This window comes from Oncorhynchus gorbuscha, linkage group LG08 (assembly GCF_021184085.1).
Source record: "Oncorhynchus gorbuscha isolate QuinsamMale2020 ecotype Even-year linkage group LG08, OgorEven_v1.0, whole genome shotgun sequence".
Classification (NCBI taxonomy): domain Eukaryota; kingdom Metazoa; phylum Chordata; class Actinopteri; order Salmoniformes; family Salmonidae; genus Oncorhynchus; species Oncorhynchus gorbuscha.
In genome coordinates, this window is record NC_060180.1 from 53836807 (window position 1) to 53850389 (window position 13583).

At 44.9% G+C, this 13583-nt stretch overlaps 1 protein-coding gene across 1 annotated transcript in view; it reads right to left on the reverse strand.

The window, feature by feature from the left end:
* Window positions 1–12907, reverse strand: part of LOC124041827 (potassium voltage-gated channel subfamily B member 2-like) — a 31785-nt gene extending 18878 nt beyond the window's left edge. The window contains exons 1-2 of the mRNA XM_046359883.1: window positions 12563–12907; window positions 10535–11233 (exon numbers count right to left, since the gene is read on the reverse strand). Of these exons, the coding sequence (XP_046215839.1) occupies window positions 10535–11113 (579 nt within the window). The 5' untranslated portion in view covers window positions 11114–11233; window positions 12563–12907. The remainder of the gene's footprint in view (window positions 1–10534; window positions 11234–12562) is intronic.
* Window positions 12908–13583: the final 676 nt, after the last annotated feature.

Sequence of the window (13583 nt, forward strand, 5' to 3'; positions counted from 1 at the left end):
CCTGTCGTGTCGTGTTTTCCTCAGATGCTGCGTGGTGAGCAGGTGTCTGAGTCTGTCTGGTTCAAGTGCCTTCCCGAGGCAACCTGCTGTTCACCTGCTGTTCAAGATCGAGTCTCCAGTTTGTCCTCGTCATTTCGAGTGAAAGTTGTGTTTTTTTGATTGTATTTACTTTACTGGATTAAAGACTCTGTTTTCGCCAAGTCGCTTTTGGGTCCTCTTTCACCTGCATGACAGAAGGAACCGACCAAGGAATGGACCCAGCGACTTCAGACGCTCGTTACACTGCCGTCAAGATCCAAGGAGCCATGCTCGGCAGACACGAGCAGGAATTGTCTGCTGCTCGCCATGCCGTGGAGAACCTGGCCGCTCAGGTTTCCGACCTCTCTGGACAGTTCCAGAGTCAGCTTCGTCTCGTGCCACCTGTTACTTCCTGGCCTGCCGAGCCTCCAGAACCTAGGGTTAATAACCCACCTTGCTACTCCGGGCAGCCCACTGAGTGCCGCTCCTTTCTCACGCAGTGTGAGATTGTGTTCTCTCTCCAACCCAACACATACTCTAGAGAGAGAACTCGGGTTGCTTACGTCATTTCACTCCTTACTGGCCGGGCTCGAGAATGGGGCACAGCTATCTGGGAGGCAAGGGCTGATTGCTCTAACAAGTACCAGAACTTTAAAGAGGAGATGATTCGGGTTTTTGACCGTTCAGTTTTTGGTAGGGAGGCTTCTAGGGCCCTGGCTTCCCTATGCCAAGGTGAACGGTCCATAACGGATTATTCTATTGAGTTTCGCACTCTTGCTGCCTCTAGTGAGTGGAACGAGCCGGCGCTGCTCGCTCGTTTTCTGGAGGGACTCCACGCAGTGGTTAAGGATGAGATTCTCTCCCGGGAGGTTCCTTCAGATGTGGACTCTTTGATTGCTCTCGCCATCCGCATAGAACGACGGGTAGATCTTCGTCACCGGGCTCGTGGAAGAGAGCTCGCATCAACGGTGTTTCCCTGCTCCGCATCGCAACCATCTCCCTCCTCTGGCTCAGAGTCTGAGCCCATGCAGCTGGGAGGGATTCGCATCTCGACTAAGGAGAGGGAACGGAGGATCACCAACCGCCTGTGCCTCTATTGCGGAGTTGCTGGACATTTTGTTAATTCATGTCCAGTAAAAGCCAGAGCTCATCTGTAAGCGGAGGGCTACAGGTGAGCGCAACTACTCAAGTCTCTCCATCAAAATCCTGTACTACTTTGTCGGTCCATCTACGCTGGACCGGTTCGGGTGCTACATGTAGTGCCTTGATAGACTCTGGGGCTGAGGGTTGTTTCATGGACGAAGCATGGGTTCGGAAACATGACATTCCTTTCAGAGAGTTAGAGAAGCCTACGCCCATGTTCGCCTTAGATGGTAGTCATCTTCCCAGTATCAGATTTGAGACACTACCTTTAACCCTCACAGTATCTGGTAACCACAGTGAGACTATTTCTTTTTGATTTTTCGTTCACCGTTTACACCTGTTGTTTTGGGTCATCCCTGGCTAGTATGTCATAATCCTTCTATTAATTGGTCTAGTAATTCTATCCTATCCTGGAACGTTTCTTGTCATGTGAAGTGTTTAATGTCTGCCATCCCTCCCGTTTCTTCTGTCCCTACTTCTCAGGAGGAACCTGGCGATTTGACAGGAGTGCCGGAGGAATATCATGATCTGCGCACGGTCTTCAGTCGGTCCCGAGCCAACTCCCTTCCTCCTCACCGGTCGTATGATTGTAGTATTGATCTCCTTCCGGGGACCACTCCTCCTCGGGGTAGACTATACTCTCTGTCGGCTCCCGAACGTAAGGCTCTCGAGGATTATTTGTCTGTGTCTCTTGACGCCGGTACCATAGTGCCTTCTTCCTCTCCGGCCGGGGCGGGGTTCTTTTTGTTAAGAAGAAGGACGGTACTCTGCGCCCCTGCGTGGATTATCGAGGGCTGAATGACATAACGGTTAAGAATCGTTATCCGCTTCCCCTTATGTCATCAGCCTTCGAGATTCTGCAGGGAGCCAGGTGCTTTACTAAGTTGGACCTTCGTAACGCTTACCATCTCGTGCGCATCAGAGAGGGGGACGAGTGGAAAACGGCGTTTAACACTCCGTTAGGGCATTTTGAGTACCGGGTTCTGCCGTTTGGTCTCGCCAATGCGCCAGCTGTTTTTCAGGCATTAGTTAATGATGTTCTGAGAGACATGCTGAACATCTTTGTTTTTGTCTATCTTGACGATATCCTGATTTTTTCTCCGTCACTCGAGATTCATGTTCAGCACGTTCGACGTGTTCTACAGCGCCTTTTAGAGAATTGTCTCTACGTAAAGGCTGAGAAGTGCTCTTTTCATGTCTCCTCCGTTACTTTTCTCGGTTCCGTTATTTCCGCTGAAGGCATTCAGATGGATTCCGCTAAGGTCCAAGCTGTCAGTGATTGGCCCGTTCCAAGGTCACGTGTCGAGTTGCAGCGCTTTTTAGGTTTCGCTAATTTCTATCGGCGTTTCATTCGTAATTTCGGTCAAGTTGCTGCCCCTCTCACAGCTCTTACTTCTGTCAAGACGTGTTTTAAGTGGTCCGGTTCCGCCCAGGGAGCTTTTGATCTTCTAAAAGAACGTTTTACGTCCGCTCCTATCCTCGTTACTCCTGACGTCACTAGACAATTCATTGTCGAGGTTGACGCTTCAGAGGTAGGCGTGGGAGCCATTCTATCCCAGCGCTTCCAGTCTGACGATAAGGTTCATCCTTGCGCTTATTTTTCTCATCGCCTGTCGCCATCTGAGCGCAACTATGATGTGGGTAACCGTGAACTGCTCGCCATCCGCTTAGCCCTAGGCGAATGGCGACAGTGGTTGGAGGGGGCGACCGTTCCTTTTGTCGTTTGGACAGACCATAAGAACCTTGAGTACATCCGTTCTGCCAAACGACTTAATGCCCGTCAAGCTCGTTGGGCGTTGTTTTTCGCTCGTTTCGAGTTTGTGATTTCTTACCGTCCGGGTAGCAAGAACACCAAGCCTGATGCCTTATCCCGTCTGTTTAGTTCTTCTGTGGCTTCTACTGATCCCGAGGGGATTCTTCCTTATGGGCGTGTTGTCGGGTTAACAGTCTGGGGAATTGAAAGACAGGTTAAGCAAGCACTCACGCACACTGCGTCGCCGCGCTTGTCCTAGTAACCTCCTTTTCGTTCCTGTTTCCACTCGTCTGGCTGTTCTTCAGTGGGCTCACTCTGCCAAGTTAGCTGGTCATCCCGGTGTTCGAGGCACTCTTGCGTCTATTCGCCAGCGCTTTTGGTGGCCGACTCAGGAGCGTGACACGCGCCGTTTCGTGGCTGCTTGTTCGGACTGCGCGCAGACTAAGTCGGGTAACTCTCCTCCTGCCGGTCGTCTCAGACCGCTCCCCATTCCTTCTCGACCATGGTCTCACATCGCCCTAGACTTCATTACCGGTCTGCCTTTGTCTGCGGGGAAGACTGTGATTCTTACGGTTGTCGATAGGTTCTCTAAGGCGGCACATTTCATTCCCCTCGCTAAACTTCCTTCCGCTAAGGAGACGGCACAAATCATTATCGAGAATGTATTCAGAATTCATGGCCTCCCGTTAGACGCCGTTTCAGACAGAGGCCCGCAATTCACGTCACAGTTTTGGAGGGAGTTCTGTCGTTTGATTGGTGCGTCCGTCAGTCTCTCTTCCGGGTTTCATCCCCAGTCTAACGGTCAAGCAGAGAGGGCCAATCAGACGATTGGTCGCATACTACGCAGCCTTTCTTTCAGAAACCCTGCGTCTTGGGCAGAACAGCTCCCCTGGGCAGAATACGCTCACAATTCGCTTCCTTCGTCTGCTACCGGGTTATCTCCGTTTCAGAGTAGTCTGGGTTACCAGCCTCCTCTGTTCTCATCCCAGCTTGCCGAGTCCAGCGTTCCCTCCGCTCAAGCGTTTGTCCAACGTTGTGAGCGCACCTGGAGGAGGGTGAGGTCTGCACTTTGCCGTTACAGGACACAGACTGTGAGAGCCGCCAATAAACGCAGGATTAAGAGTCCAAGGTATTGTTGCGGCCAGAGAGTGTGGCTTTCCACTCGCAACCTTCCTCTTACGACAGCTTCTCGTAAGTTGACTCCGCGGTTCATTGGTCCGTTCCGTGTCTCCCAGGTCGTCAATCCTGTCGCTGTGCGACTGCTTCTTCCGCGACATCTTCGTCGCGTCCATCCTGTCTTCCATGTCTCCTGTGTCAAGCCCTTTCTTCGCACTCCCGTTCGTCTTCCCTCCCCCTCCCGTCCTTGTCGAGAGCGCACCTATTTACAAGGTACATAAGATCATGGACATGCGTTCTCGGGGACGGGGTCACCAATACTTAGTGGATTGGGAGGGTTACGGTCCTGAGGAGAGGAGTTGGGTTCCGTCTCGGGACGTGCTGGACCGTTCACTCATTGATGATTTCCTCCGTTGCCGCCAGGATTCCTCCTCGAGTGCGCCAGGAGGCGCTCGGTGAGTGGGGGGGTACTGTCATGTTTTGTCATTTATTATCTTGTCTTGTCCCTGTGCTTCCTTCTATTCGTTTCCCTCTGCTGGTCTTATTAGGTTCTTTCCCTCTTTCTATCCCTCTCTCTCCCCCTCCCTCTCTCACTCTCCCGCTCTCTCTTCTCTCTATCGTTCCGTTCCTGCTCCCAGCTGTTCCTATTCCCCTAATCAATCATTTAGTCTTCCCACACCTGTTCCCGATCCTTTTCCCTGATTAGAGTCCCTATTTCTCCCCTTGTTATTCGTTTCTGCCCTGTCGGTTCCTTGTCTAGAATTCACCGTGCTGTGTTTGTGTATCGCCCTGTCGTGTCGTGTTTTCCTCAGATGCTGCATGGTGAGCAGGTGTCTGAGTCTATCTGGTTCAAGTGCCTTCCCGAGGCAACCTGCTGTTCACCTGCTGTTCAAGATCGAGTCTCCAGTTTGTCCTCGTCATTTCGAGTGAAAGTTGTGTTTTTTTGATTGTATTTACTTTACTGGATTAAAGACTCTGTTTTCGCCAAGTCGCTTTTGGGTCCTCTTTCACCTGCATGACAACTACGGTACAACAAATCAAGTCACCTTTGTTTGGCAACTGAGTAATATTGAACAACCTCACCGAAGAGTGTAACTGATGATTCACATCTGAAAAGGTCCAGATGGACCTCTGCCATAATGGAATGAATTTCTCTCAAAGTTGGTATAAATCTGGGATAAAAAGGTGCGTCGTCATTTGAAAGGTTTAACCAGCAATTTCAAAAAAGAAAGGGGATGGCTCATGCTTAGAATTTTAACAACTGGTTACTGTAGTGGAATGTGAAGGACATTTAAATGACTTAACACCACAATGTATACTGTATATGAAGTGACACATAGTATGAGAAGTGATGGGATTATTGCTTCCCTGGAGATAGAAAATCAGCTAATTGTGGCTTTTAATATCAAGGTAGTTGCAGATTGAGGAGAGGGGAAGAGGGATGAGAAATAGTTATATAAATGGCAGCAAATTACCACACAGATGCCTGTGGCATTTTCCTGTGCCTCACACTGCCATGCTTGGGTACACGATCTGAAGGCAAAATGGATTATGCTGAGAGGTGCAGTTTCCTTGCCAAGACTCAAAATCCCTCATCCAATATATCAATAACAGGATAACATCCTTGATGTGAATATACTCATATATATATACAGTAAATGCCCAAAATATCAAGAGCACTTAAGATGGGTAATGTGACAGGAAATCAATCCATTTCCATTTGAAAATGGATAATAAAGTATTGCTCTGAGTTGACCAGGTACCCATGTACATTTTGTTGACTTTTTCTATCCAGTGTGTTAATTGAGGTGGATTGAAAGATGCCTCTCATTTTAGATTGAGAGGTAGACAGCACTCAGTGGGAGATAGATTTCTGTTCAAAACAATCATGTGCACGCAAAATCTGTGGAGAACAGTTTCAGCATGTACAACATTCCAATCTAGTCAAGGTTAAAATAACCATGTACTGCTATAGTGCATGTCCAGATTGCAACAACGGAGCCACATGAGTTACAGGTGAAAAACCTGTACCTCTATTTGAAAATAATGCCCTATGACATATTCAGCTCCAATTGAAGGTCAATTGATATAAATGGGTGAAAGAATCCAATTTAAAAGACAACACATTTGGGAAAAACGATTATGCTATCCAAGCATTCTGTCTAACCTGCCAAAGGGACAAATTAATCTCACTCAAGCTTTTTAATCATTCTTCAAGATTAAATTGAGCGTGATAAGGAGACATGCTCCTGCCGTCTGCACTATCTCACAGTCATTAACTCAAATTAACCAGTGGGCACTCAACCTGTATCTATTCAACAAGTACTGAACAGGAACTAATCATGAAGAGAGGAGACTGCTTTTACGTCATTTGTTAATCTTATAGCAGCAGCCAACCCAACTGCAGTAATTGCTTAACAGCTCTACCGCACACGTGACCCCCGCCCGGGCCGGTCGGCATATTGCAAACCCAGCTCGCTGTGAGCCAGACGGTGTGCAGCCTTCACAACAGTCTATTTGCAGAAGCAGCCTGGGTCAAACCCCCAAAGAAGATTAAGTCTCACTTCCATCCCTCCCTACAGTACTGAGCCGCACAACCAGGCCTCAGCAAAACCAGGGACACACCCCATTATGTAGTAGGCCTACCTGTATGAGAACCTGATTGCTGTCATGGCATATAAAAGTATGTTAAAACTGACTGATGTGTAGAATTGAGGAGGTGGTGAACAGTGGTAGGACAGGTAGGACTTGGTAGGACAGGGCAGGACACAGTAGGCTGTAAGCAGCTGACACTCACATGGAAGTCACACACGTTCTGTGTCAAGGAGTTATTCACATTTGCTCAAGTTTCCAATGTTTGTTTGTATCATCGGAAAATCACACAGAATTATCTTGAGACCCATTGGAAAGTTGTTTCCAATATTTTAAAAATAAAACATTTCGATTCTATACGCATACCAAATCAAATACTGTACTATAGGTAACAAACTGGAAATAATATTTGACAGTATTGAACAGTAGCCTCACAAAATTGTGAATGACACTTCTTCTGGAGTAGTAATTTGATTTGGTCAAGCAAGGCCCCTTTCCGTTCCTGTCAGCAGTTGTGTGTGATGTAATGACAAGAGCCCTGAGTGGATGCTGTGTCATTGTGCTGACTCACAAAATATAACTGACTGGGAGCCAACCATAACATACTGCTCTGTTGTGACAGGCTGGGTATATCCCATGGCCACTCCTCCGGTATCTCGAGTTAGCGACACACACAGCCAGTGTCCTTCCCTGTGCCTTATGCTTTTCCATGTCCTTTCTCAGGCCAAAGGAGGCAACACACCCTGGCATTACCCCTGTACTTTAAGCACTCCCTAAGCTCCATGTGCTAGTTAGTGCTACCCCCATGCTTCCTTCCACAAGCCAACAGGAGCTTAGTGTCTGTCATTGGGGGGTAAGGGATGCCCTATCTTACTTCACTGTTCACTTCATCGTTACAAATCACCAAGCTCATTTCACAAAGACCTTTGGTCTGATGGCACTGCACCCATCTCTGGGTAGTCAGGTTTCAATGTTACAGTTAATAAATACAGTACGTGTATGTGAAGCGGAACATGTTTCAGGTTTTGGAACCCGTCAGCTTGAATTACATGATGTCCATAGTGACTCAAATATTGCACAAGGACAAAATTCAATTAAAATGATTTCCCAGTCGGCAGTTGCCCATATGATTGACAAAATCAACTCAGCATTTGTCTCCATTCATCCATGTTTCTACATGCTGGCCTATATTAAAGTCACATGATGTGACGACTGGTACAATTACTACCTTGCCTAGTCAATGAGCGACCTGTGATGTCACTCTGATGAATGCGATCAGGAACTGACGCCAACCCTCTGAGCAGAACCTAGACAACCCCTACATAACACGTGTAACCAATGTTCATAAAACACACTGCAGTCTGTTGAGTGTCCTGCCAGATTACTGAAGCAGGATAATGGGGACTGACCCGTGTGTGAGCCAACAGTGGGTTCCCCTGACCATCTGTCACCTCCAGCACCTCCTCCTAAAACATTTTCCTATCAGGCCTACTGCTAAAACTCCTAACAGACACTAAGCACCTCCTCTTGAATTAGGTGACTAAATGTTATTAAAAGAAAATAAAAACGTGTACACTGCGCTTACTTATATCACTTGTGTTTATTAGCATAACTAAATCTAGTCTCCCTAAAACTCCAGCATGGTTCTTCAGAAAACCTCCTGTTTAAATATAATAATATAATAATAATAATAATATATGCCATTTAGCAGACGCTTTTATCCAAAGCGACTTACAGTCATGTGTGCATACATTCTACGTATGGGTGGTCCCGGGGGATCGAACCCACTACTTGAGGTTGTTAGTGGACTGAACCATTAGATGCTTTAGATTTTTCCCATAGAGAGGACAAATGTGCAATTGTGGGAATACAATGCATTACACTTCCCCACTCTAGTAAAAAAAGAGATAAAAGCATGCACATTAAACCGTTACTAATGGGTCAATTGACTGCTTTTCTTGGACTGAATTCTGGGAAGCACAGTACACATGGTGTACCATTGGGAGTGTGTATGCAAGACAATAAATAAAGCTGCTGTCTGTAAAATATTATTTAACACTTTATCACATTAGACAGATTCATATAAGACCTTAGTCCCGGAGACATAGATCCAAGAACTAACTTGAACATGAATACCAAACCATAATACCTAACTTTACACTACAGGCATTTGGTACAGGAATTCATATGATCAACTGATCAGCATATACTCAAATTAACTACACCAAAGAAAAATATAAACACAACATGTAAAGTGTTGGTCCCATGTTTCATGAGATGAAATAAAACATATCAGAATTTTTCCATATGCACAAAAAGCTAATTTCTCTCAAATTCTGTGCACACATTTCATTACATCCCTGTTAATTAGCATTTCTTCTTTGCCAAGATAATCCATCCACCTGATAGCTGTGGCATATCAAGAAGCTGATTAAACATCATGATCATTACACAGGTACACCTTGTGCCGGGGACAATAAAAGACCACTCTATCATGTGCAGTTTTGACACACAACACAATGCCACAGAGGGAGCGGGCAATTGGCATGCTGACTGCAGAAATAACAACCAGAGCTGTTGCCAGAGAATTTAATATTAATTTCTCTACCGTAAGCCTCCTCCAACATTGTTTTAGAGAACTTGGCAGTACATCCAACCGGACTCACAACTGGAGACCACGTGTATGGCGCTGTGTGGCCAAGCGGTTTGCTTACGACAATGTTTTGAACAGAGTGCCCCCATGGTGGCGGTGGGGTCATGGCATGGACAGGCATAAGCTTCAGACAACAGTCACAATTGCATTTTATCAATGTCCATTTGAATGCACAGCGATACCATGACGAGATCCTGAGATCCATTCTCGTATGATAATTCACTGCCCCATGTCAGAAGGATCTGTACACAATTCCTGGAAGGTGAAAATGGCCTAGTTCCCAGCATACTCACCAGACATGTCACCCATGGAGCATGTTTGGGAATGTCTGGGTCGACGTGTACGACAGCGTCAACCAGTTCCCGCCAATATCCAGAAACTTCTCACAGCCATTGAAGTGGAGTGTGACAACATTCCACAGGCCACAATCAACAGCCTGATCAACTCTATGCGAAGGAGAGGTGTCATGCAGCATGAAGCAAATGGTGGTCACACCAGAAACTGACATTTTTTTAATCCATGCCCGTACTTTTTTTTTTTTACAGATGCATATCTGTTCTCCCAGTCATATGAAATCCATAGATTAGAGCCTAATGAATTCATTTCAATTGTCTGAGTTCCTTATATGAACTGTAACTCAGTAAAATCTTTGAAATTGTTGCATGATGCGTTTATATTTTTGTTTAGTATACATGTATTGGTTAAGAGTGCAAAATACTGTGCATCAATATACAGCATGTGTGATATTATTCATATACTGTATTTGTTTAATGTATCATCTCAACTGTACAACACACAGAGCAGTATGCACTAAGCACACATTCACCATAATCTTCCGGGTTCTTTCTTATCTGATTACTTCATAGGTTAAAAGAGGATTAAGCTGCTGGTGGCACAATATTCTCCTCTACTGTTTTGATTGAGTTGGAAGTAAAGAGATATCTAAAGACAAATTCAAATTGGGACACAAGATCTGTTATTAATAAACGAATTGATCAAATTCCATATATCTGATATATTGAGATTCACTTCATACCGAGTTTTGCCAGCAGCTGAGCTGAAGTTGAAAACGGGTTAAGGAGGTCTAGCCTCTACAGTACTCCCCTACTTTACTGCAACCAAGATCATAAATTATGAGACTACATTATGAAATTAGAGAGATTCCTGCAAGCAGCTATGATACCATGGGATGGGATGGATTTGGACTGACCCATAGTCAGTAGGCCTAAACTCAACCCAGGTCAACGCTTTGGTCTTACCTTAGCAGCAAGAGAAGAGCTAGGCTTCTCGAGGAGGTCCCACAGCTTCTGTCTCTTGTCTGGACAGCAGCCTTCTTCCGGCTCCTCCCCGTCCTTTTCTCTGAGCGACTCGGCCTCCCTCCTCAACTCCTCATTCATCTGCTCCTTCTTCTGGTGGTACCTGGCCTGGCAGCAGGATTCCAGGTAGATCTCATCTATACCCCAGTAGTCGAGCTCCTGGCCGAAGGACAGGGCGCACATCTCCTCCATCATGTGCAGCTTCCCTGTTCTGTAAAAGTTCAGAATGGAGGAGAATGCCCCTGGGTGCCTATCGAAGAAGTATTCATTATCAGTCAAGCTGTAATCGTCACAGATCTCCATTAAGGTTTCATGGGTATTGCAGTCTCTGAGTTTACCCAGCCTGGTCCTGGGGAGACGGTCCAGGGTCCTCCATAGGACCTCGTGGACCAGCCCCCCAACATTGATGCGGACTCTTCTGGATCGAGCCTTAGTACGGATGATGTCGATCGGCTCTGGTGGGAGTGAGCCTACAGGACGCGAGTTGCTTTTGGGGATCCCAAAGCTAGCTCTCTCCGCCATGATGGTCACAGTTCAGGTGTTATGCTAGGTCAGGTCAAATCCACTGACCCCTCAATGAGGATTGGGCCCAACAACTTTGAATGTGAGATGAACTTCAAACCGGTTTCCCCATGGCTTCAACTGAAAGAAAATAAAAAAACATGGACACTAATTTTACCATTAGTTGAGGACAAATGTGCATCTGAATGCATCATCATTTTTGAATCCCTGATTTTAAAATATCCCCATCAGTTTATAATGACTACATGTAAGCAGTGAAATAATTTACTAACTAGTGCTCATCAAGCCTGGTCATGGGGACCTACAGGGTGTGCATGCTCGTTGTGCCCAGTAGGCCTCAACTAATCAGGTAATCGACGCGCCCTTGACTAGTTAAATCAGGTCTGTTAGTATAGCATGAAAATCCAGACTGAATTATTATCCTTAGCGTGACTCAGTCTAGATAGTGTTATTACATGGCTGGAACAAAATCCTACACACCCTGTGGTTCCCCAAGACCAGGTTTGAAGAACAATATAGCCAATCCATTAAATAAATGTTATGTGAGCTCATGGTATTGCAGAACCACCCTGAAAAGTGATTCTTTATCAAATCAAATAAAGAGTGCTCTATGCATTGAAGGCAATAGACCTCAGATTTAATTGTGTTGGCTTAAGTTAACCATAAATCTCACCGCAAGTAGCCTATTACACTTAGCTGCATTCTTAGAAAAATGTGCTATCTAGATTTTAAAAGGGTTCTTCGTCAGTCCACATAGAGGAACCCTTTGAAGAACCCTTGTTGGTTCAAGGTAGAAACCTTTTGGTTCCAAGTATAACACTTTTGGGTTCCATGTAGAACCGTTTCCACAGAGTGTAGGCTACTGTTCATGACTTCATAATAGCCTCTAAGCTATTTATACAGGAAACTCTAGGGCACTCGTTTTAACCAATTTACACTAGATTTGGAGGGTGTCACTTGGAGGGTAAATTTTACCCAACTCTGTCTTGATAGGTCTTGATAATAAGGCACTTTATTATAGCCTAGGATCAATTCTAAGAGGTAACATAGTTGTACTTGTATCACCCCAAGGTTACTTATGTAATACACAGAAAACCTCATTCAAGATCAAATGGAACCAATATATGATTTGGTATCCTACCCAATATACCCAATATACTATAGGTAACCTGAACTTTTCGAACATCTTATCTGGTAATCAGATCCTTACTGATCCTGTATTTCACTGTAATCAAACATAATTTATTTCACATTTAGTCTATTATGACCGTCTTTGCATTTTACACAACCTAAATAATAGAGCAGTAGATAGGCTAAAAATGTAAGATATTATTCTTTTTAAACAACATTTCAGAAAAGATATGAAAAGTGAACATTTCAGAAATCTAATAAGCCTAATAAGTCTAATATAAGAAGTCTAATATAGCCTAATAACAATCCGTGGCCTACCTTTTTGTATCACTCTTATCTTTCAAACCAAACTCCTCTCCCTCGAAGAGAATTGAAGAGGCAGGTTATCCGTGATTAGGCTACCCTCCCATCTGACTAGTACCGCAAGCCGTCTGTAACTGGAGTAGAGGATATCTTCCACATTTTATCTTTGTCACATTTAGAAATAAACAGAGAAATTTCGTCCTTGTAGCGAGAAAATACTACTACCAGTAGTAAAACTGCAAACGACACACTCCATGGGGATATGATAAAAGAGGTTGTCCTCGGATATCGAACATGTAAAAATAAACGGATGAGCGCACCATGGGGCTATCTGTATAGCAAGACGCACAGGATCGAGTAATAGGGGGGAGCTTTTTTCCACCCGTTGGCTGCAACACAGCCCGGAGGTGAAAGCTAATTGGATTGAGATGTACATCACCAAGGACAGCTCCAGATCAACGAGAGCGAGCCCGGGTAGATCTACGAACTCTAGTCAGTGCAAGACCTGTGTCAACGAGGGAGGTTGCATGTTGTAATGTGCTAGTGTCTAGTCAAGCATTCAAAGTTTTTCTGAAGACTTTGATGAGAAAAAAAAGAAAAAACACTGTTGCGGTTGAATGAAAATGTTAGCCTATACATTTCGACTTTTGGAATAAACTAGAACAACTTCCTTTTCCTCATATAGTTATGTAGTGTTACGTGTTACATTAGTTAGAAATAGGCTAGTATTGCCCAGACAAAAATAAAGCATAAAGTATTACAAATAAATCAGTAAGTATATTTTTATATATTTATAAGTCGTTATGGGAGCAAGAAGACCAGAGAAGAACCAAACCAACACTGTCCCCATGGGCGAACAGGATCTTCTTGGCTCCATGAAAATGTTAACTACGTATGTACCTCAATTATACTGAATGGAACATCCTTATACAAAATTCAACCAAGTAAGGCTCGTTGTAAAATAATGGGATCAAAGAATCCGTGCTTGAAAATAACCACAACAGAACTATTTTTACAGTTTGCACATGATGAATTC